At 60.2% G+C, this 24,708-nt stretch overlaps 1 protein-coding gene across 1 annotated transcript in view; it reads left to right on the forward strand.

Moving 5' to 3' along the window:
* SDK1 (sidekick cell adhesion molecule 1) overlaps positions 1-24,708 on the forward strand; it is a 279,805-nt gene that overhangs the window by 196,845 nt on the left and 58,252 nt on the right. The window contains 8 exon segments of the mRNA XM_070414297.1: positions 3,925-4,072; positions 5,223-5,363; positions 9,611-9,792; positions 16,431-16,546; positions 18,276-18,468; positions 18,604-18,702; positions 20,130-20,321; positions 21,895-22,016. Coding sequence (XP_070270398.1) covers positions 3,925-4,072; positions 5,223-5,363; positions 9,611-9,792; positions 16,431-16,546; positions 18,276-18,468; positions 18,604-18,702; positions 20,130-20,321; positions 21,895-22,016 — 1,193 coding nt within the window.

Raw genomic sequence — 24,708 nt, forward strand, 5'->3', positions numbered from 1 at the left:
CCGGCGCCCTCCATCCCTTTGTGGTGGCCGCGCAGAAGTCCCCGTTGTAAGAATAGACGCTGGGCTTCGGAGCGTGGTCCAGGCTCCACCGCCGGCCTCTCCAGATGCGCCTCCAGCCGCTCAGGCTTGGCTTTGCGCGCTCGGCAACAAGGCGTCGCTCCACCCTGCGCCCCCTGCACTCACAGGCCCTCAGTGCCCAGCCTGCGCCCTGCTGGACCTGCCGTCCCTCCCTGCCTCCCACCCTCACCCCCCCACCCCCGCCTCAGCGCCCGTCCCTCTCCTCCTCTGGGGGCGCTGTCTCACGTCCTGCTGGGCCTTTCTTGCACCGATACCCAAGGGGCCCTGGGGGCACCGAACACAGGCAGGGCCCCAGCCCTGGTGGAAACATCTGGAAGGAAAAGGTTGCAGGACATTTCCGCGCCCTCGTTCGGAAGACTGAGGAATGAGATCCGCACTCGCTCCGTCTCCCCTATTCCCGGGCTGCCTGGCGCTTTCCCGGCGCCGCCTTCCCCCGCCGTGTCTGTCAGTGCCCTTCCCTGCTTTCCGCCGAGGCCTCGGGTTCCTGTCCTTTGTGACGGGTGTGCCTCCCGCCTGCTCTGCTCCCTCATTCTGTGTGTAACTGTCTGGCAGCCGGGGTGTCTGGTTTTTATGTACTTACACCCACCGGTGTTTTCCTTTATGATTCCCTTTACTGCTCTCCTGTTTGGCTGTTTCAGCACTGAGCATGGAATATGTCTTCTTACACGTTTCTTCTCGCTGTTGTTCTTTTCTTTATTATTTTGTTTTTCTAACATCTTTTGTATTAAATGGACTGGGGTGACATTGGTCGTCAACATGATCGTATAGGTTTCAGGTGTGGTCTTCTTTTACTTTTTTTAATATATTTTTATTGGTTTCAGAGAGGAAGGGGGAGAGGGAGAGAGAGAGAAACATCAATGATGAGAGCGATTCATTGATCAGCTGCCTCCTGCACACCCCACACTGGGGATGGAGCCTGCAACCCAGGCATGTGCCCTGACTGGGAATCGAGCCATGACCTCCAGGATCATAGGTCAACATTCACCCGCTGAGCCCCGCCGGCCGGGCTGGCCTTCTTGCTTTTAAAGCTGTAAGTTGTGATGCATTTGACTCTAGTTCACCTGGAACTCGGCTGTGCTGCGTGTTTCGACACGGGAGTTCTCTTTTCCCGATGGCCTCCCTCCCCCGCGGTGTTCCGGAACAGTCTACTTCCTGGGGCTGGGTCCGTTTTTACGTGTTAAGAGGCCCTGTTTATACAACAGGCTGTTTGGGGTTCATTTGCACCCATTGATTCATCTTCTGGTTTTCGCCAGTTTTAGAGTGTTTTCCTTGGTTTGGTTCCAACACTTGTCATCGCTGATAAAAAGTGAGTCCCCGCACCTTCAGAATGTTGTTACTTCCTGTCACCTGTTGCTTCTTTCAGGAAAGAATTGGAATTATTTTGCAAAGTTTCAAAACTAGCCTCCTTGCCGGTGTGACCTCGTTAAGGCTGTGGTGAGGTTTTGAGCACTGACTTCCTGGTCGTCCTGTCTTCTCCTCCGTGGACCAAGGCTCCCACCCACTCGGGAATGGTGCCCTCCGATCAGTCCTGGCGCGTGAGCGGGATCTCCTCCCGCCCCTGCTGGCCAGGCATGCGCATGGGAGCGTGGGGAGCGTGTCCTCCGTTCGGCCGCTCCCCCGGGGCGCATTATTCTAACGAGGGTCCCATCGATCCTCTCAGTTTTCCAGGGAGACAGTCACGTCTTCTCCAAACGATAAAAAGTGCGGTTTTCTTTTTGTTTTTATATCTTGCTGGACTGGTCAGAACAATTTTAAAATAATCAGTATAGGAGCGTCTCCTGTTGTTCATTCTCTGTCACAGTGGAAGGTCTACTAGGATCTTACTGTAATGTACGGTGTTAAATGGGAGGGAGGGAGAGAGAAACATCGATGTGAGAGAGACACATCAATTGGTTGCCTCCCACACGATTGCCCCACCAGGGTTGGGGATCAAACTGCAAATTCTTCTTAAACAAACTGAATACTTGGTTTAGCAATGGCCTCCTGTTTACGCGGGAGCGCCCCTCTGACCGCCTGCAGCTCACCGCTCCGGACGCAGTGGCGATGTGCCAGCCGGGGAGAGGACGGGCCATGAGACCACCGCTGGGCTGGAGGCTGCGGGCCAGGCGTGTGGGGAGACGGGTGGGGACAGGCCCCTCCTGTCCCTGAGACTGGATGCACCTGACAGAGCGCAAGCCGTGAAGGGAAGGTTCCTGTGGACACAGGGTGCCTCCCTCGTGCTGTGGCCCCCGAAAGGCTCCGGGCTGTTTGCTGGACAGAGTGGCAGGGACTGGTGCCGGGTGCAACCTGAAGTCCGCGTAGCCGTGTTCCTACAGCGCGCGTTTCAGGGCGCTGACGTCTAGCTCATTCCCCTCTGGGCTTTTACACGGGACCTCACGTGAGTGGCGTCTGCTCCCACTTAAAACCCACGCGGGGTGGGAGTGCATGTCACAGCTACCTACTGCTCTTGGCTGTGTCGTCGGCCCAGGTCGGGGCCTAGGTGCAGGGTTTGGGGTTCTCTCCCCCTCGATCCCAGCCGGCAAATGATGGAGAGATGTCCCCACATCCCCAGCGGCCCGTCCTGTCCCCAGACTGACCGCTTCCCATGCAGGTGGCCATCGTTACCCCTCACGCAGGACAAAGTGCCCCTCTTTACCCCCCTCATGTCCGCCCTGAGGCCGGTCAGCTCCTGCCGAGAGGGCCCGTGTCCACCCGGCACCGCCAGCGAAGGGTAGGCCCATCCCCAGCCAGCGTCACGGTGCGTCTCCTGCCCGAAGCTGAGCCACGCTCGGGATCTGTGCGGTCCCCACTGCCGCTCTGGCCCCCTCCCCTTCTTGGAAGCAAACGGCTTCCCCAGCTCGTTCCAGGGCGTCCTGTACGAAATGACCAAATGCCCCGGCCAGAGGATGCGTGCACTCTGCGAGCAGATCACACAGGCCTGCAGGCCCTCGAAGCTCCAGGCCAGGGCCCCTTGGCCACAGAGGGGCTCAACACACCTGCAGGCACACCTGTGGGTACACCTGCGGGGCACACCTGCGGGGCACACCTGCGGGGCACAGCTGCGGGCACACCTGCAGGACACACCTGCCGGGCACACCTGTGGAGCACACCTACGGGGCACACCTGTGGGGCACAGCTGCGGGCACACCTGCGGGGCACACCTGCGGGGCACACCTACGGGGCACACCTGTGGGGCACAGCTGCGGGGCACAGCTGCGGGCACACCTGCGGGACACACCTGCCGGACACACCTGCCGGGCACACCTGTGGAGCACACCTACGGGGCACACCTGTGGGGCACAGCTGCAGGGCACACCTGCGGGCACCGGGAGAAAGACACTCCAGGCGGCTGCGAACCTCATCGTGTCTCCAGCTAAAGCCGCTCCGTGGGTGGTGGAACGGCCACGCAGACGGGCTGCAGACCCGCCTCTCTGTCTATCTGCTCACGAGCCCTTTTACTAAAATGTTAATGGCTGGAGTCTGTATTTATCGCTGGGAGACACCTGTGCACCCCGTTCTGGGAAGGAACCTGCCTGGGAGCGGGCAGTGAGCCCTTCTCTGTAGTGACGGGGACGAGGAGCACATGACCATAGGCACCGCCACACCCACGTCGCACAGAAAGCTGTTGCTGACGGCGGCACGGGCGATGGGAGATACTGGACTCGGAGCGGGAAGTTCAAGGCCCGGCTCCTGGGCCGCTGGCCCCGGGGCCCTGAGCCTCAGCTTCCACATTGTTAAGTGGGCGCCACCCTGCACCCCCCGAGGCTGCCGCCCTGGCGTGTGGGCCGGTTCATGGGGACCCGGGCGGTTCGCTTGCTCTCCCTCAGACGCGCACTCACAGGTGTGAACCTGCTCTGCTTCTTGCAGACTCTCCGTGGAAAGTGCACTTGGCGGACGTCGGCCCCGAGATGACAGGCGTGGCCGTGCGCGGCCTGACTCCCGCTCGCACCTACCAGTTCCGCGTGTGCGCCGTGAACCAAGTGGGCAAGGGCCAGTACAGCGCGGAGACGAGCAGGTGAGAGCCCGTCGCCGGTGGGACGGGGCGGCGGGGGCCTGACAGCAAGGGGAGCGCCGAGGAAAGGGGGGACGGCCAAGCCACCAGCCCCGGCCGGGGCCACCCCGCAAAGACGGCGTGGGAAAAACTGACAGACGGGCCGCGCAGGGGGCCGAGCGGGGCTGCGCGTGGCGCTGAGCAGTGTCGGAGCCACGGCGTCCCTGTGCGCGGCCGTGGGGCACGTGCCGTTAGGAGTTTAAGGTTAAGCCCCGGCCAGTTTGGCTCAGCAGTTAGAGCGTCTGCCCACAGACTAAAAGGGTCCCGGGTTCGATTCCCGTCAAGGGCACGTACCTCCATTGCAGATTTGATCCCAGTGGGGAGGCAACCAATCCATGTGTCTCTCTCACATCAATGTTTCTCTCCTCCTCCTCCCTTCCGCTTCCTCAAAAAGTCAATGGGAAAACATCCTCAGGTGAGGATTAAAGAAACCAAAAAGGAGTTTACAGCGTTTAGTGCCTTTGCCCATCCCAATGCCGCCAGGTGGGCGCAGGGGCCACCGCCTTAAAGGGGACTGAAGGAGCCGCAGGGTCTCCGGGGCTGTCACCTCCCGCAGGGTCTCTCCGCTCGCCCGTCCCCGGGGTGCGGGGCGGGAAGTGCCATTGTGCCGTGTCTGTGAGCCTCCCCACCAGCCTGCGCTCTCCATGGGCGGGCGTCGGAAACCAGTGGAATGAGAGGAACGAAAATGCCTTTTCTAAAACGTGGGAGTTGGCTGTGCGGAGTTGGACAGGGCGAAGAAAACGATTTGGAAGGGGCGGGCGTGGGCCTGCAGGCCTTCTCCGCGGCTGCGAGGCTTTGAAAGAGCCCAGGGGGGTTGTTCAGACAGAACAGGCCCCTGTGCCTGCTGGTGCCTGCTAGCCGGTGCCCTACTGTGTGGGGTTGTTCAGACAGAACAGGCCCCTGTGCCTGCTGATGCCTGCTAGCTGGTGCCCTACTGTGTGGATCTGCTCAGCTACGTCAGGCTGGGCCCTCCCATGAGATGGGCTGTGTGTCTCACGGTCTTCCTCGCTCGGTTTTGGCAAACAGCTGGGCTCGGGATCCAGCCAGACGGCGAGTGCAAATGCGCGTCCTCCGAGCCGGCGCTGACCTCTCCTTCCTCCGTCTTCGTTTTCAGGCTGATGTTGCCGGAAGAACCACCCAGTGCACCCCCGAAAAACATAGTGGCCAGTGGGCGCACCAACCAGTCCATCATGGTGCAGTGGCAGCCGCCCCCCGAGACAGAGCACAACGGGGTGCTGCGCGGCTACATCCTCAGGCAAGTGGCCGGGGGTCAGGGCTGGGCTGTCACGGTGGAGGCGGGCGTCTGTTTTGCTGAGGTTGCGAACGCGAATGTGTATAGGAGCCCAGTGTAAGCAAGCGGTAAGCCCAGTGGTGAGCTCCAGGGAGTGGCGGGGAGTGCGGCAAAGTGCAGAGGCCGGGCGCGCGGTAGCCGGCAGAGCTGGTGTCCGTCTGTAGGGTTACACACAGGACGCGGTGTCGGTGGCTGCATTTTGGGAAAAGCATGGAGCAAGGTACACTCTTCCTCGTAGATGTTCTCATTCTGAGCTTTTACCAGGGGCGTGAATTACTATCCGCCATGATTTTTAATGAATAACAATGCAATTGAGTGAGTTATTAATCAGTTGTTACCACGCAGGCATGTTGCTCAGTGTTGCCAGGTTTTCTCGTGTTTCAAAGGAATTGTAAAGTCGAGCTTTCTACATGCAGTCTCACAGCTTTCCAGTGTTGGGCATGAAATCAAAATACTTTGAAACACAGGGCAGGCCACACTCGCACACCTGCAGGCAGCCTGGCCCCGGCCCCAGGGGGGTGGGCAGGCCGGAGGGACGTGGGAGGACCTGCCTGACGGGGCTGCGTGGGAGAGAGGACCCCTCCTTTCCCAGAACCGCTAACTCGAAAGCTGCCCCGACTATGCTAATTACAGTCGTTTGTTGACACGAGTGAAGAGAAGAAAACAGCTGGATTAAAGGGTGATTACTACATCCCTTCCCGTGGCTGCCCAGCGGGCCTGTGTTAATCGGGCGTGAACTCTGCCCCCTCACAGCCTGTGGGGCAAGGGGCAGGTGCGTCCCCACCTTCCCCCCGCCCGCCAGGCCCTGCTGAGCGGAACCAGAAGGTCCGGGGCTGACGGAGCGGCTGAGGGTAAAGCCATTTCCCAGGCAAAGGGAGAAAATGCAGGAAGTGCTGCCTCCTCGGCTCCAGTGTCTTCGCATGTGGAGGACAGCGCACCCGTGTGTATGTCCGCATCGCGCATTCGCCATTTCATACATGTCGATCTGTGTGCGGGGCTGCTTGCCTGTCACAACCGTGTCCCTGTGACTCTCACGTTCCTCCCCCAGCGTGTGAATCGCCCTCAACACCGGCCAGACCATCCTCTGCCTGAAGGGGCTTAAACGCAGCCGCCCTGGGGGTGCACGGGGTGGGGGGGGAGCAAAGGGCGGGATCAGCTGGGCCTGCCCCGCTCCCATGCCCCAGCTGCCCTTCCCGCTCCAGAGGAGGGAAGGAGACCGCTGCAGGAGGGGCTCCGTGGCTCGGTTCCTGTCTGCTCGCCCTGCCCGCCCCTGTGCGGCCGTCACGCTTGTCCCGGGCTCACCCACTAATGGAAACGACCGGCCTCACGCCCTGGGCCCAGCCACGCGCGCCTCCAGCGGCTGCCTGGGTGGAGCACGTGGAGGAACGCTCCTGAGGCCCCGGGAGGACGTTAGCAGTCAGCCCACGGGCCGCTCCGGGCGAGCGGTTAATAATGAAATCTCTCTGATGCCGAGGCCCCTGGGCCGCGCGTCCCTCTGTTTGCGGGATTACTGCTGTTAAAAGGATTTTCCGCGCTGGAGCCAGCGGCCGGGGCTGGGAAGGGGGCTGTGCACGTGTCGGGGCTTAAATCCGACAGCCCCGAAGTGAGGACCCGCGATGTCAGCGTTTCCGGGAATTACAGACCCGGCAGAAGTGGATTTGCTCAGAAACATTCCCGAATCGTCCTCCGGCTTGCAAACCAGCTGTGTGCGCAGCGCGCACCCTCAGGGCCCGTGCCTCCTGCGGAACCACAGAAGAAATGAACCCCGTCAGGGCTCCGCGTGAGAAATCGTCAGGACGGGTGCGCAGCCATCACATATTTACCGTGATGGGCAGGGAGTTCCTTTATTCGGAGCATCAGGGCTGTGTCCTTTGTAAACGCTCTCCTGTTATTTCCACATAAAAGTCATCTTGTTCCGTCAGAGAAAACGCCCTCCCTCCTGCCTGGACCTCGCCTTCCCCGGCTTCCTATAGCTGCAGCAAAAGCACCCCGAGCCACGGTCAGGATGGCCCGGCCTGAGCCGCAGAGGACACGGCCGGGGCCGGGACACGGGCTCTGCCACTCATCCTGCACCGACGCGGGGAGAGGCCTGGACACGGTGCCGATGGGTGCGGGCGCGTTTCTCAGAACTGGCTCCCACCCGCGTCCCAGGAAAGGCGCCATCGGAGAGGAAGGGGTAGGGGCGCTCCAGTCACCTCGCCCTGCGACGCCCTGTGCAGGGCCATGGCTGTCACGTGAGGGAGCAGAACTGGGCGCAGGGAGTGAGGGGAGCTGAGGCCGCCCAGCTCTTTCGTCTTCTTCCCACGGAGTCCCGGGAGCTCAGCTCTGCCTGCCCCTGGACGCACATGGTGGCTTCCGCGAGGTCCCCATGAGTGAGCTTCCTCTTCCGTCGCCCGGCTGTGCCTCGGGCTGTGCGTGGTCCTGGGCCCCTCACACAGCAGGACACTCGAGTGTGGGTGGGTGTGAGCCCTTTCCGCCTCCTCCCAGACGGCCGCCCAGCAGTGCCAGGGCCGCAAATGTCTGGTGCGTGGGGAGCTTTGGGGTCAGTATCTGACCCAGGGGTTCTCCCAGGCCGGTCCTCTCCCCGTTGTTTCTCTGGGGGACCCCGCCCCATCACCCAGCTCCACCGCGGAGAGCGCCTTCACGTGCTGGCGCCGGCAGGGCCCGCGGTCGAGGGACACGACTCGGGAGGGGGCAGAGGTCAGTGGGGCATGAAGCAAAAATGGGGTTTGACGCATTAGTCACAGAAGGACCCTGTGTCCCAGCGCCGCCCCGGGCGGGGTGCACAGAGCCTGGGGCCTCCATGCCACTGCGTCAGGCAGGCCCCGCCGAGCACAGGTGGCCCCAGGTGGTCCCTGGCGAGGCGGGCTCCTCAGGAGGCCCAGGTTTCCATGCAGAGCCCGTCCTCAGTGCCTTGGCAGCCTCCTCTCTGGGAGGGCTGTTCTCCGTCAGGGGCCTGGATTTCGGGGTTCCTCCATCGCTCTGATGGCAGCGGCCTTGCTGGCCTGCTGGCCGGCCCCGGGGACAGCGCAGGTCACTGGCCGGGACTGCGCAGCCTCAGAGCCTCTCTGTGTCAGGGAGGAGCCTGGGGACCCCGACCTGCCCGAGACTGCAGCTGCATCTCCTCCCTCGGCGGCTCCCTTCCCCGCTCCCCCTTCCTCACACAGCCAGGCGCCTCCCCCAGAGCCGCTCTCGCTCTGGGTGGAACTCTGATGCCTGGAAGCTGCACCGGGACTGGGGACCCATGTCCACGCCCCTCATCTCCCCAGGGCACCGATCAGCTTCTCGAAATGGAGCCGGGAAATGCTGGCTGCCCGAGGAGGGCTGAGGGCGCCCCGCCCTCCAGGCGGGACAGGGTCTCCTCGTTCACACGCCTAAGCCCAGGGGAGGCCTGTCCCTCTTTAAAATGAGTGAATGTGACTGTAGCCCGGCCACAGGGCTCAGTGACTGAGGGTCACCCTATGAACCAGGAGGTCACTGTTCAGTTTCGGTCAGGGCACATGCCCGGGTTTCGGGCTCAATCCCCAGTGTGGGGCGTGCAAGAGGCAGCCGATCCGTGATTCTCTCTCATCACTGATGTTTCTCTCTCTCTCCCCTCCTCTCTGAAAGCAATAAAAATATATTTTAACATAATAGTAACAAAGTGCACTCGCTGTAAACCTGGGCCCTGGGCACCCTGCAGAGCCTCCTGTGCGCTCTCAGGGCCCCCGCAGGCCGACCGGCACACCCAGCAGTGGCTAGTGCGCTAGGGGCGGGAGCACCTTTGAAAGCCCCTGGCTCTGGTTCTGGGGCCTGGTTCTGGTTCTGGGCCTGCGTGAACGGATCTGACCTCCTGACTGGGCCAGAGCGCGGCTTCTCTCCCCCAGCATTCCAGCCGCAGGAAGCACCGCTCAGACGGCTGACCGCGCCCCCACTTCCTCCCGGAAGTCACGTCCGGGGCTCTGGGTGCTAAGTCCCTACACTCCCGGGACAGTCACACCTGAAAAGCCGGACTCCTTAACCCCTAACTCAGCTCAGAGGTCGGCTGTGTCTCTCTCGCCCAGGGCTGTGGTCACGGTGAGGCGAGACTCCACCTTTTTAACAGGTGAATTCGGGGTTGGCGTGTCCGGCTCCCCGGCCTTACTGCTGTTCCCTCACTCCTGCCCCCCCCCGCCCCCCCCCGCGAGGAGCTGGGTGAGGGTGTCCCTGGAGTCACCTCTCGGTCTGCGCAGGTACCGCCTGGCCGGGCTGCCGGGGGAGCACCAGCAGCGCAACATCTCCAGCCCCGAGGTCAACTACTGCCTGGTGACCGAGCTCATCGTGTGGACGCAGTACGAGATCCAGGTGGCCGCCTACAACGGCGCCGGCCTGGGCGTCTTCAGCCGGGCGGTGGCCGAGTACACGCTCCAGGGAGGTAAGCCGTGCCGCCAGCGCCGGGCCCTGGGGGGAGCAGGGTTCGCAAGGCTGGATCGGAGCAGCTGGAAACGAAAGAGGAGGGTTCGCTCCCCCACTTAATGTAACCTCTCCCTCTATCCCGAGAGGGCGGCACCCGGGAGGGGCAGGTGAGTGCTCACTGCCCTCTCGGCCGCCAGGACCGGCCGTGGCTGCACACGCCGGCTGGTCCCCGAGGTCGGCACTTGCTCCGCGCGGAGTGGGGTCTCTGTGGCTGGAGTCCCGGTGAGCCTGTGCGTGCCTGAGGGAATGAGTCCGTGGAGTCTGTTTTCAGTGATGTGCTCGGAGGAGGAGGAGGAATGAAACTGGTAGTTGGTGTTATTATGTTGCTTTCAGTTACTCAAGCAAACAGCTTACTAGTCAGTAAAACTTCTCCCCCAAAAGCCGGGCGGCTGTCATGAAGCAGAGCCTCACTCTCCCCACGTGCTCGCCCCGCCCGGCACCTTCCGCTCTCTACGGTCCAGTCCCACTGCCCGGGAGGACCCGGCTCGGCCCGGGAGGCGCTGGGCTGGGCCAACAGGGCGCTCTCTGCCGGTGCCCTCAGCTCTAAACAGACCCTCTGTCCACGCAGCCGCGCGTGCCCGCCGCCAAACCCTAGCCCGGGAGTCTAGCCCCGCCCGCGGGAATATCTCCAACGCGGGGCAGGCAGGGGCCGTCCACCGCAAGCGGCCTCTCTCACCTCTGGGGAGTGAGGAGGCCGGAGCCAGGACCGCGTGTCGCTTCAGGCAGCCTGTTCCAGGGGAGAGCGGCTGCGACCGGGACTGCGCATCATCCCCGAGAGGGAGTGTCACACAAGGGGAATTTGGCAGGCGGGTCCCCATCCACTGGGGCGTCAGGCGACAGAAGGGACCTTCCCTCGCACCCCTGGAACGCGCTCCGGCTGGAAGTGTGCTTGCGTCCCGCTGCTCGATTTGTAGGTCGATGTGTCACATTTTAGAATTCGGGGCAGAAAGGCCACGAGGCCCTGCTGATAAGATGCAGTCACTGGGATCCGCGGCCGCGATAACAGATGGAGGGCGAGGGGGCGTGCAAGGTCCGGGTGGGGCCATGTACATCACACAGTCCCTGCGTCCAGGGTCCAGGCTGAGCACGTGAGGAACCCGCAACAGACCCGCACTTCTCTCTTGTGCATTCAAACCGGAGACCGGTTCGGGGAGGACTGATGTCTTGGTTAGGTCGCCTCCCAACCCATTAATGGGCTGTGACTCTCCGTTTGCTTAGGTCTTGCTTCTGTGATCACTGTTCTGACTTTTTAGCATCCGCCTGTCACAGCCCCTTGTGATTCCCCCACTGAGATGGAAGGTGTCCTTGGTGTTCTAGAGAATTCCGTCCCGATCGCTCCGGGAGCCGGGGAAGCCGTGTGCTCTGGGTCCCGGGGAGGAGGCCCTGGGGCATCGTTCCGTCTGCCAATCACCCGATCACTGGGCCTTCTTCCTGCCCCCAGCTCGGCCGCTTCCCGCCACGGACACGGCTCCCGTGAGCTCAATTCGGGAGGGGCGTGTCTGGGGCCCTCATGCCGAAGCCACAGGAAGGAATGCGTGGCCGTGGAGGGGGCAGGTGGAGAGCCTTCGCGGGGAGCACGTGGGCATCGCCATGGCAGCCGCCCACCCCGCAGGCCACGTGGACTGTGGGCTCCTCCCCCCTCACGTCCACTGAGACAGGAGGCCGGCTTCCCCCAAGGGACCAGGACAGAGGACGCTGTAAATGGCCATGGTGCGCACGCCCGGGCTCTCATGTCTTCCCGGTTTGGTTCCTCATCATCTCTCTTCCTGCCACAGGCCTTCTGTGCTGCGAGGGTTTGTTCTGGTTTCAGGACATTACCTCCTAATGGGAGGGGAGCGTTTCCCGTCCTAAGGAAACCAGGGAACGTTTGATTATCCACTTTCCGGAACATCAATGCCGCCGCTGACGTTCACTCGGGCTCGGCAAGGCGTCTGAAGTGAGGGTTGCAGACAGCAGATGCTCGGTCTGCGGCTCCCGTCTCGCCCTCATGTGACATCCTCAATGGGGCAAAAATGCCTTCGCACCTCGGTTTGTCTCCGCAGTGACGTCCGTCTCTGTGGCCCACGTGTAACCCGTCGCAGGTGCCCCCTGCCCTGCGGTGCCTCCTACTCCCATCTCGGGGCACAAGAAAGGGCACTGCTGCCTCCCGAGTCTGCACCCGCCTGTGGTTCCTGTCATGTCCTCGCGGGGCCGTGAGCGCTGGGAGCTCCCGCCAGAGCGCCCGTCCCTGGCGGTGAGAATGAGCCGTGTCCAAGGGCGTGGGCCGCGTGGGATTTACAACTGGAACACGCTGGGATCTGCGCGGGGCATCCATTATCTGTGGGAATGGAGCTTTCTGGGCAAGGAGAACCACAGAGCACACGTTCATCTTACCGTGGTGTGCAAAGGCGGTGCTTTAAATGCTAATCATCACAGTGGCTGAGCGCTGTCCTACAAACCGGGAGGTCACAGTTCCTTTCCCGGTCCGGGTACAGGCCCAGGTAGCGGGCTTCATCCCCGTGGGGGCGTACGGGAGGCAACCAATCCATGATTCTCTCTCATCATGGATGTTTCTCTTGCCCTCTCCCTTCCTCTCTCTGAAATCAATAAATATTTTTTTAAAATGCTAATTATCATAGAAAATGTCCCTGAGGCCTGATTCCTGATTCCAAGCTGCAGGCGGTCGGCTTCCTGCTCAGGCCTGGGGGACAAGCCCTCTGTGAACACTGGTCCCCCCGCTGGGCCCTGTCCTTGCTCAGAGGGGTGGGGTCCCCTAACCCCTGTAGTTGAGCCCTTCCGGCCTCGAGGGCTCCTGTGTGGGATGCATTGCAGGGCGGGTGCACTGGCTTCAGGGCTTTTTCTCACTCGAGAAAATGTTTAATTCCATTGCCCACAAATTTGCGAGTCACTCTGATGACAATAATTAGGAAAAAGAGAAAAGGGATGAGAAGAGTTGGAGGTTTTTTAATAAAGTGGGGGGGGGGGCGTGGTAGTCGGAGGCCTGAGCCTGTGTCCTCTGACTCCGTGAGCTCTGATGGGGGACAGAGAGGACAGAGGATTCTGGAATCTCCCGGGTAGCGAGGAGGGCTGGTCTCTGATAAGGTCTGGGTGTGGACCCAGATGGGGGTTTGCACATGGACACCCATTCTTCCTTCCTCCAGAGCACTGCCCTGTGCGTCAGTAAGCTCAGCTGGTGCACACGCGGGTGCTTTCTGGCTGCTCCGTGGGCCTGCGTGTCCGTCTTTTCTGCAGTGACTGTTTAATTCCTGTAGGTTTATAGTTCGTATTGTGCAGTTTCGTTCTTTTTCAGAATTGTTTTGTCTATTTAATTCCCTTACTTTTCCCCATAAATTTTAAAGTCAACTTCCCAATCTCTAAAAGCTCCTAGCAACAGCGTTGCTAGGGTGACATTCAAACCGGAGACCAGTTCGGGGAGAACCGATGTCTTGGTTAGGTCGCCTCTCAACCCATTAACGGGCTGTGACTCTCCGTTTGCTTAGGTCTTGCTTCTGTGATCACTGTTCTGACTTTTTAGCATCCAGCGCTTGCATGCAGTTGGTTAAATTTGTGTCTACTTCCTGTTTTCGTTGGTATTTTAAATGGTATTGACTTTGTCGTTTTAATTTCCAGTTCTCCGTTGCTCATGTTTAGAAATACAATTGACCTTTTTAAAAATAGTTTTCATTGATTTCAGAGAGGAAGGGAAAGGGAGAGAGAGAAACATTCGTGATAAGAGAGACTCATTGATTGGCTGCCTCCTGCACGACCCCTACTGGGGATCGAGCCCGCAACCCAGGCCTGTGCCCTGACCGGGAATCGAACCGTGACCTCCTGGTCGATAGGTCACCACCCAACCACTGCACCACCGGCCGGGCTAAATTGACTTTTGACTCCCAGTTCTTCAAGGACAGTTACATTGTGTGTCTAGAGAGAGGGGTTTGTTTTTTCCCTTGTGCCTGCTATCTCTCTTTCTTGCACTGGCTTGCACTTCCAGACAAGGCATGTCAGAACAACCTCCTGGCTTTGTCCCTGATCCTAAGGGAAAGCACCCCGTCCTTGTATTTTAACTACGTGCTGTCGAGGCTTATAGGTTCCTTTATCGGGGTTAGTCGTGTTCTACTTCCCTGGGAGAGTTTGTGAAAGTCAGTATTGGATGTTAAATTTTATCCAGTGCTTTTCCTAAATCTATTATGATGATCACACTTTTTCCTTCATTCTGTTGACATGGAGAATTTTTGACTGTCGAACCAGCTTAGCATTTGTAAGATAACCCCTACTTGATCGGGATAAAGTATGATTTTTATATATTGTAGAATTCGATTTCCCGATATTTTTATTGAGCCTGTTTGCAACCTGTGTTCATGAGGGAGACATCCGGGTCTGTATTTTCTTGTCTTTTAATGTCTTTTTCTGATTTGGATGAACTGCTTTTATTTTTCCTTCAAACGTTTGGTAGACTCACCAGTAAAGCTTATGAGCTTAGAGTTTTTTTATTGGAAGGTTTTAATTGCATATTCAGCTATTGAATAGCTATAGGACAACTTAGGTTGTCTATTTCTTCTTGAGTAGATTCTGTAAGTGAGTTTCTTTTCAGGAATTTGTCCACCTCGTCTAAATTGTTGAATTTATGAGCATAAAGATGTAAGAAATGGACTCTCCTCTCTTAACGTCATGGGATTTGGAGAGGTGTTCCCTGACTTTGGTGATATTGGCAATTTGTGGTTTCTCACTTATTCCTGATCAGTCTGGCTCACGGTTTATTTATGTTTTAAAAGAATCAGCTTTTGGTTTTGTTGATTTCCTCTGTTATTTTTCTAATTTCATTTCATTTGTTTATGCTCTTTTTCTTTACCATTGCCTTAAATCAACTTGTTTTGGGTTTAATTAACTATTACACATTCTTAAGGTAGAATCTTAGATTATAAGGTAAACATTTAAATGCTATAAATTTCCCTCTATCACCCCTGCAACCCATAAATTTTGATGTGTTGAGTTTTCATTTTCATTAAATTGGAAGTGCTTTTTAATTTTCCATGTGACTTCCTCTTGGACTCATGGTTATTTTGAAGTGCATTGCTTCATTTCCAAATATTTAGGGAATTTCCACCATCTTCCTGATATTAATTTCAAGTTTGATTCTTTTGGGGCCGTAAAACATGCATTTTGTGACTTGCATTATCTTTAACTTGTTTGGGTCTGTTTGGGGCTTAAACTGTTTCTATTTGGTTAAGTTCCATGTGCACCGAGGAGAAGGTGTGTTCTGCCGTCGGTGGGTGGATTTAAACATTAATATCACGTGGGTCAAGCTGCTCCATGGTGTTGGGTGTTCAGGTCTTGTGTCTCCTACTGATTTTCTTTGTCTGTTTTTTTAAGAGCACTGAAATTCCCGCTGTAACAGTAGATGTTTCCGTTTTTCCTTTTCGTTCCTCGGTTTCGCGCCTGGTACTTTGAGTCCTGCTGCAGCACACATGCAGGAGGTTGCCTCTTTCGGTGACTAGGTTGCGCCATCACTATGTGACCTCCCTCTTCCTCCTCGGCTCCCCTCCTGGGCAGGAAGCCTAGCGCTCCTCATGGTAGCATAACCGCTCCCGACCGAGTCAGTGTGTGTGTGTATTCCTCCATCCTTCTACTTGTGAGCTACTCGTGCCTTTGTATTTCAAGTGGGATTCTTTTAGACGCCGCATAGTCGGGTCTTGGTTTCCATCCAGCCGATACCCTGCCGTCTGCTGGGATGTGTGGGCTGCCTTTCCCGAGTGCTCTCACCCCCGCTGCCCCATACACATCGTCGACCCCGATGTTTGGTGTGGGAGGCAACCCGGGGTGGCCCGTCTGCTTCCTCCGCTGGTCTCCCCCTCACGCCCCATAGCCACGCTCACCGTGCTCGCCAGTCACCAGGCTTTCCCATAATCCCATGCCTTTGCTCGCTGCACTCTCCCAGGGAGCGCGCCTTTCTCAGGCCTCCCCCCCCACCCCCGGCCTGCCCTTCCCCCAGAGGCCTGCCCTTCCCCCAGGCCTGGGCCTGGCTCCAGTCTGAAGCCTCCCAGTGTGTGTACCGTGTGACTCCTGCAGAGACGCCCTTTCGGCTGCATGAGGGTGTCCCCTGGACTGTGACTCCCAGGGGGCGGGCCCCCGGGCAGGTGTACGATTGGGTTCAATAACGGAAAGGAAGAGAGAGTGGAAATTGTAATGGGGCCCCTGTGACAGGCAGACGCCTGGCCTCCGAGAGCGTAGGCAGCGGTGCCCGCGGGAGGGCGATGGTTTCATGTGAAGGTCAGTGGGGGGAGCGGGGCGCCTGCGGGAAGGGCGCCCACAGGAACCGGGTCTGGTCTCAGAGGTCGGGGAGAGAGAAGCTGGAGGAAGCTGGGTTTGCTCTCCCCTCGGGCCCCGGAACGGCTCCCCAGGGACGGGTGGTCCGGGCCCCTTTCCCGGCGACGCCTTAACGAACTCGGCCGCAGAGAAGGAGAAGCAGCCCAGCCCCTTTCTCTGTGATGCCAGCAGCTCCCCAGACATTGTCACAGCGCCGAGTGCCCGTGCGGCGGGCAGCGGCTAAGAGTGTTTCCATCTCTCCCCCTCCTGCCTCCTGTTGGTTCCTGTCTCTGATGGCGATGCCTGGCACAGTGCCCACCGCGCCCCCCCAGAACGTGCAGGCGGAAGCGGTGAATTCCACGACCATCCGCTTCCTGTGGAACCCCCCGCCCCAGCAGTTCATCAATGGCATCAACCAGGGATACAAGGTACGCGCCTCGCCCGGGGGCGTCTCGGAGGGTCCAGGCCTGAGGGTCAGCACGGAGGCCGCTGCCCGTCCTGGGGTCCCGGGAGTCACCCAGGTCCTGCCACCAGCTGTGCTGCTCAGGAACTCCTGGTGGGCTTTCTGCAGGCGGGGGGGGGGGGGGGGGGGGGGGCGGGGGGGGGGACACAGCACTGTCTCCTGAGAAAGGCCTCCCACGTGAACATCCCCTCGGGAGGGAGCCCCACCTCGCGGATTGGGATCGGGCTTGCAGGAACCACTTCCTCCTGGGAGGGACCCTGCCTGGGGGACATTGAGGGACATTTGTATCAGGTGAGGAGCAGCGTCCCCTCCCTCCCTCGGCTCCTGGGACTGAGACCTGGTGACCCAGGTCACCTCTCTACCCGGAATCTGAGGCACGGACCCTCCCCACCCTCCACCTTCCCTTCGTCCTTAGTCGCCAGAGCATGTCACCTTCATCCGTGTGCTGGGGCCCAGGTCCCAAAAGCGTCGTCTCTGCCCCGTATCCCCGCCCTGGCTGGGCCTGGAGCCGTGGCCTCAGCGCAGTCATGACCGTCCGCCTGGAGGTGGGCACGGGCAGACCTTAGAGAGGCGCGCCCACCTCGCGGCTGGACACGCGGCAGTCTCGGATGCAGAGGGTGTTTCTGCTCCGACACAGTCCGTTCTTTCTCCATTTGGATTCAATTTACACAAACACGTGTCCACGCCAGCCCGGCCGCCGGCCAGCAGCTCGCCCGCCCTCGCCTCCAGGGCCCGCCGTCGGCTTCCTGAAAGGAAACCATGTGGATCAGCAGGACGCTGTGCCGCTCCGTCCAGTCGGACTGGCGAGGCCGGCGCTCGCTCGGTCCCTGCGCTGGGCTCTGACCCGCATGGCTGTGCTCCTGTCCTGCGGCCGCCGCCCTCCAGCCCCAGGGCCCCGATGTTTGGTGCCACAGGGACCCGGTCCCGCAGACACACAGTGGCCAGACCTTGGGCGGCCCCCTGCCACGTGTCAGCAGACTGTGTGCCTTTACGGTGTGATCGGTGTCCTGACTGCCTGCCCAGGCAGCTGCTGGACAGAAACTAGAAACAGCGACGGTTGTCCCAGTGCATCGGGCTCATGCCGAGTCTGGGGCGGGCCTGTCGGGAAACATCTGTGGGTGTGGCTCGTCCGGGGTCGGGAGTGACAGCTGGAGTCCATGTTCCTTGCTGCCCAACCACACGCTCGGCCGTGTGCGTGGTGTGTGTGTGTGTGTGTGTGTGAGGAGGGACGGTCTGCGCGTCTGTGCCAGGAGATAGAGAAGACTTTGTGTCACGTGTGCACATATAAATACCCGTGTTTGCACTCAGCAATCTACGAGATCTCCTTTTTTATTATTATTTTTTTTAATTTCACAGAGGAAAGGAGGGAGAGAGATGAGAGAGAATCAGCGATTGGCTGCCTCTGCACGCCCCACCCTGGGGATCGAGCCTGCGGCTCGGCCGTGTGCCCTGACCGGGAGTCGACCGATGAACCTGACCGTGACCTCCTGGTTCATAGGTCAACATTCAACCATTGAGCCACACCGGCCGGGCTGAAATCCCTTTTAAACTCAGTGCTTCTCAGTGAGATGACAAAGGTTGGATTTATGACGTCTTTTAATTATGACGTCGAAGGTAAATTTCACATGAAATTCTGGTGCAGACTTTGAAGCCGTGCGACTAAAAGGAATCTCTTCCCAACCCGCTCCCCCCAGCTCCTCGCGTGGCCCGCCGACACCCCGGAGTCTGTCACCGTGGTCACCATCGCGCCAGACTTCCACGGAGCGCACCACGGCTACATCAGCCACCTGCGGAAGTTCACGGCCTACTTCACGGCGGCCCTGTGCTTCACCACGCCCGGGGACGGGCCCCCCAGCGCGCCCCGGCTCGTCCGCACCCACGAGGACAGTGAGTGCTGCTGGCGGGGCCTCCGGGAGCTCCTGCCAGGCTGGCCGCTTCCCTTTCATAGTTAGAGCTCTCCGCACAGCCTGCCCGAGAGGGATGGGCTTAGTGTGACAGGGACTGTGTCCCCCTCCCCCCCAGGGCCAGGAGCTGTGGGGCACCTGAGCTTCACCGAGATCCTGGACACGTCCCTAAAGGTCAGCTGGCAGGAGCCGCTGGACAAGAACGGAGTAATCACAGGTGAGCACCTGTCCCCAAGGAGGAGCCTCGGGTTTGCCGCCCACAGGCCTGGGTCACCTTCAGACAGAAGGCCGCCAGAGCACGTGTGTGGCTGCGTGTGCCACAGCCAGGGCCCGTCCCCACCCCAGGCCCTGCCATCACCAGCCCAGCCCCTTAGGGCTGTTCCCTGCTCAGCTCCCGCCTCTGAGTCAGAGACCAGTCTCCTCTGTTGTCAAGACACCCCGCCATGGCCTAGAGTGGGGGCTGGACAGGGGCCTGGGGTGGGGGCTGGGCAGGGGCCTGGGGTGGGAGCTGGGCAGGGGCCTGGGGTGGGGGCTGGGGTAGGGACCCAGAAGCCGGAAGCAGGCTTCAGGCGTCAGGTGTGCTGTGCTTGGGGAGCTCTGGTGAGCACAGGGGCACAGTGATAGGGCCACCCCTCTGCCTGTGTCCCTGGTGTCCCCGCCTGGAGCCCTGCCAGCGCTCGGAAGCCGGGGGGCTCAGAGGGCTGAGGGTCAGCAGACAGGCAGTGGCTTCTGATACTAATTTTTTTAAAAATTAAAGTCCCGAGACACTTCTCTCTGAGTTCTGTTCACCGGAAGTCCTGGTTCCTACTGTGTGACCGCTTTCATCCGAGGCGCGTTCGACGCCCCTGGAGCGGCAGGGCCCAGTTTACTGCCTGGGAGGGGAGGGCCACGTTTTCAGCGGCTTTGCACTGCCCGTGGCCGGGCTCTCCATCACTGTCCCTCTGCAGGGCCTCCAGCGCCCCAACCTCATCAGCCCCCCGGGGGCGGACTCAGGGGCCGGCTGGGCCTTTTTCTCGGAGCCCCACACACGCTGTAGTCAGGCGAATAATCGCGGCTGTGAGGCCCCACTGGGTGGAGCAGAGGGAAGTTGGGGCTCACTAGGAGGGGGGCTCAGGCTCCAGGGGGAGGCGGGGCCACAGGGGCTCGGGAAAGAGCCACTTTTTAAGGCCACGCGCTGGCCCAGTGAAGCCGCACCCGTCATCCCCGGGGAGCGCAAGCAGCGGGCCCACAAATTAGGTGCCGCCCAGGACCGCGCTGAGCTAGGTGCCGCCTCATGAAAATACGAGCTTATAAAAATGGAAATATGGCTGAGATGCAGCCATAATTTGAGGAGAGAAGGGGAGGCGTGCACAGAGGCTGGCAGCCATCTGTCGTCACGCTGCGGGCACTGAGGGTGCCCACGTGTCGGGCCACCTGTCCTGCAGGTCACTGATCACCGTGGACAGGACACGGGCAGTGCTGCCTGGGGCGGGGGGGGGAGGACGGGAGGTTTCTGGGGCACCTGGGAGCCCTGACTCCGGGGTGCCCTTTGCCAGGGCAGCAGCCTCTCCCCAGACTCTGCAAATCTGGGAGATGACGGGGCGGCCTCCACTCCTGCCCTCGGCCCCGGGAGCCCCCCACAACTCTCTGTCCACCGCCCCCCAGGCTACCGGATCTCCTGGGAGGTTTACGGGAAGAACGACTCTCGGCTCACAGACACGCTCAACAGCACGACGCACGAGTACAAGATCCAGGGCCTGTCTTCGCTCACCACCTACACCATCGACGTGGCTGCCCTCACCGCCGTGGGCGCCGGCCTGGCCACCTCGTCCACCATTTCGTCGGGCGTGCCCCCAGGTCAGTGAGAGCAGGGCTCCGGCCCCTCCTTCCCCCTGGAGTCCTGACGCTCGAAGGGCACCCGCCTTTGAGGGGGCCAGTGTCCTGCTGGAGGGTGGGGTAAGTGGAGGGTGACCCGCTGCGGCCTGTTTCCCAGCGTCTTCTGACCACAGCCCCCCTCTCTTCTGTGGGGGTTGGGGGAGTGGCTGGTGGGCAGGGAGGGGAGATGTGAATCCCCTCAGGGAGCTGGACTGGGGCCCCGCCCTCCCGGGAAAGGGAACCCCACAGAAGGAAAGGCAGGCCTTGGGAGAGAGAGAGGAAGTGCCGATGTTAAAATAAAGAGTAGTGTCACCAGCCGGTGTGGCTCAGTGGTGGAGCATCGACCTATGAGCCAGGAGGTCACGGTTTGATTCCCGGTCAGGGCACAGGCCCGGGTTGCAGGCTCGATCCCCAGTGTGGGTGGTGCGGGAGGCAGCTGATCTATCATTCTCTCTCATCATTGATGCTTTTATCTCTCTCTCTCTCTCTCTCTCTCTCTCTCCCTCTCCCTTCCTCTCTTTGAAATCAACAAAAACATATTTTTAAAAAATAGTGTCAAAGAAGAAGGCCAAGCAGTAGAAAAATTTTATAAGAATTTGAGTTGAGCCAAACGAATGCCAATTGCCAGGAAACAAGAGTGCAAGCGCCCCGAGAAGCCCGGTTTTGCAGTTGCTTCTCTGCATTTGGAATTAAGGGGGAGCACGGGGAAGATTCTGGGGGGGGGGGGCCTCAAGTGGTGGAGCCGCTCAGGTCACGCCTTCCCTTCATCTAGTTGCCAGAGCACCTGCACGCGGGCAGTGGGGAGAGCTCTGCACTCGCCCCGGAACCCGTTGTCTCGGAAACCAGGCCCAGGAAGCCCGGGCTCAGGGCCTGCCCACTGCCCGGGTCAGCTGCCTGGGAACCAGGCGTGCACCCCTCTGCACCCCCCCTCCCCCCGCTCCCGCTCTCCATGGCCGTGATCACAGTCAGGATCCGGGAGGGGGACGTGCGCTGCTGTGTGTTCTCTGAGGCCCCGTCCTCCCTCCTTCTTCACTCCGCGGTGTCCATTGAACAAGACCGGCTGCACAGAGGTCCCCACTGAGCCTGGCGTCCCCAGGGCTGCGAGGTCTCCTGCGCCTGCCCCAGCGCCAGCTCGAATGGGCGGCCCCGTAGAGTGGGGCCATGCTGGGCATGTTCCCAGGGAAGCTGTGCTCCTCCCTGTTGTTTGTTTGTTTTTAAATATTTATATTGATTTCAAAGAGGAAGGGGGAGAGAGAGAGAGAGAGAGAGAGGATAATGAGAGAGAATTATGGGTCGGCTGCCTCCTGCACGCCCCCCACTGGGGATGGAGCCCCCAACCTGGGCACATACCCTGACCGGGAATTGAACCGTGACCTCCTGGTTCATAGGTCGATGCTCACCCACTGAGCCACACCAGCCAGGCCTCTCGTGGTTTGAAAACACGTCCTCTCTGTGGTAGGAAGGGTTTGGAAGTATCTACTCACCGGCGTGTTGCTCCGCTTCCTAAACGGTGGCAGAAGCTCAGTCTGTGCCGTCCTCTCTCGTTTCCCTCCAGAACTTCCCGGCGCCCCGTCCAACCTGGTCATCTCCAACATCAGCCCGCGCTCGGCCACCCTGCAGTTCCGGCCGGGCTACGACGGGAAGACGTCCATCTCCAGGTGGCTCGTGGAGGGGCAGGTGTGCCTCTCGTGACGCCGGAGCGGGAGTCGCCAAAGAGCGGCGCTGGCTCCGGGGTTTGATGGGTCCTTCCCTGCGAGTCGTCCACAGCTGGACGGAGCGGACGGGGGGCGTGTGTGGGGAGGCCGTGCTGGCCGGACCAGAGACCCACGGCAGAGCGGGTGCTGGGGACGGGGTGGGGAGGGGGGCCAGCTGACAGAGGGGGGTCTCACTGGACGTGGAGGAAGTGGTGATGAGAATTACAATCAGGCTGTGAGGGGTACCCCGAGTCTGAGAGCATAACTGACTGTTTAACTCTGGTCCCAGTCAGCTGCCATCTCACCAATAGGATGGATCGTGGGTGCAACGTGTCTTAGCACATGAATGAATGAATGAATGAATGCAATGCAATCCATTCAACATCTGTGGAGCACGCTTACTTCCAGGCGCTTCTCTAGGCGGGAGGGATAGAGCCGTGAGCGAAGCTGACCTGATTCTGCTGGTTAAGGGGAGATTTCTCGGGGCGGGGGGGGGGGGGGCAGGTGCGCACGGTCCCCCGCGGGCCAGCAGGTGGGAGGCTGGAGGAGGAGAGGAGAGGGGCTGCCGAGGCCCTGGGCGCGGCTCCGAGCTGCAGGCCGCGCAGGAGAAAGAGCCGGCTGTGACAAGGGAGTTTCCTGTGGTTCTTGTGGGCAGTGAATCCTCCCCGAGCTGCTGGGCGGCAGTTCACTCCTGGGAGCAGGACTGACCTGGGCTCTTGCCTTGCGTCCCGTTTCAGCATCAGGGGCGGCCCTGTGCTCCCGGTGCAAGGGCTTCGCTGGCTTCTGGCCTGATCTCTCCCTGAGTATCGCTGTTTACCTGAACGCCGATGTTCAATGTGTTCAGTGGGTTTCCACCACGGCCGTCATTCATTGTAAACCTCCAACTGGCCCCTCTGGGTCAGGGGCATCCTCGAGTTCTAGGCCTCTGAGCCGAGTGTCCTAACCTTCGGTGAGCGCCTTGCTCCAGGCACCACGGACGGACGGCCTAGGACCACCCCCCCTCCCTGCCCGGGCTTACCCCGGCCCTCCCACCAGGGCCTGGGCCTAGGACCGCCCCCCCACCCCCCCCACCCCGCCCAGGCTCACCCCGGCCCACCCACCAGGGCCTGGGCCTAGGACCACCCCCCTCTGTGCCCGGGCTCACCCCAGCCCTCCCACCAGGCCTGGGCCTAGGACCACCACCACCCCCACCCCACCCCCGCCCAGGCTCACCCCGGCCCTCCCACCAGGGCCTGGGCCTAGGACCACCCACCTCCGTGCCCGGGCTCACCCCAGCCCTCCCACCAGGGCCTGGGCCTAGGACCACCCCCCTCTGTGCCCGGGCTCACCCCAGCCCTCCCACCAGGGCCGTGGCTGCCCCAGTGAATGGGCAGGGAAGGGGTGCTCGCTGCTGCTGGCTGGCGGCTGCTTCCAGGCCTTTCCGGGGGACGGAGAGGAGAAATACGCATTTTGAAACATCATGAATTCATACTGATATTTCCAATTCAAATTTAAGAATATTTTACTTGGAGTTTATATTTTAAATACTGTTTCTCTTCACTAAAAATGTGGGGTTTTTTAGAAATATTAGCATAATTACTTATTATCTTTATCTGACTATTACAGAGTTTCAAAATTGTAATTTCAGCGGTACCGCTAACCATGAGACCGCCGCGTGCGGTTTAAGGGTTTGCCCTCAGCCTGCGTTACACTGCGATGGGCCCTCCAAACGCTGCCTGGGCAGCCTGGTCCTTCCTCGGGCGGCTGAACCAGCAGTTCCCAGCATGAGGACTGTGCCCTGTGGGGGGTGGTCTTGTTCTCTGGCTTCAATCTGTAGGGAACGCTTTCTGTGAAAAGCACCTCACTCTTCAGCACACGTCCAAACCCTCGAAGCCTCCTTTCTTCCTGAGCCTGTAACTCGCTGCAGGATCCCAGCGTCACACCCATGGGAGGGCGTGTGCACAGGCGTGTCCCATGCCCGCTGCCTCTCCCGGGCCCTCCCTGCACCTCTGAGCCAGCAGGGGCCAGACGGTCTCTCCCAGCTTCCCCGCCCCTCCTCCTCCCTCATCTCCCTGACCCGCCCTTCAGCTCTTCCTTTTAGGGGTCCTGTAATCAGATGGCACCCCCAGATAAGGCAGGGTCACCCTGTCTCAAGGCTCTTACCTTCGTCACACCGCAGGGTCCCTTAGGAAGGCAGCGTGCCCCCAGGGGAGGGCGCTATTCTGCCCAGAGGTGGTCTCCGCCTTTCGCATCGTTATTGTGTGTTTTTGCCGCTGAGTCGTTGGGATGCATTCCTAGGAGTGAGCTTGCCGGATCATGAATCAGATGTAAATGGTCTGGACCCGCGGTCGCCAACCTTTGGGACCTCACGGACCACCAGTGGTCCACGGGCCACCAGTGGGCGACCGCGGGTCTAGACTGCACCCGGCCCACTGCTGGTTGACATTTCGCATTCTCACCAGCAGCACGTAACTGACGGCTGTGCCAACGCAGCGGAGGTCAATTGACCAGTCTCCTCGCGACCCTGGGTCCCTCCCACGCTCGGCTGTAAAGGAGTCCGCCCCGCGCCCCACGCCACTCCGTGGCTTCGCCTCTGCATTCAGCTCTCCCTCCAGGGGGGATTGTCCTTGTGCGTGGAGTGAGGTGTGAACCTCTTGTATCACTTTGCAAATAGCTACGTGGTTGTCCCACCGCCA

Source organism: Myotis yumanensis, unplaced genomic scaffold (genome assembly GCF_028538775.1).
Source record: "Myotis yumanensis isolate MYYU_CA2020_CCGP unplaced genomic scaffold, mMyoYum1.0.hap1 SCAF_5, whole genome shotgun sequence".
Taxonomy (NCBI): Eukaryota; Metazoa; Chordata; class Mammalia; order Chiroptera; family Vespertilionidae; genus Myotis; species Myotis yumanensis.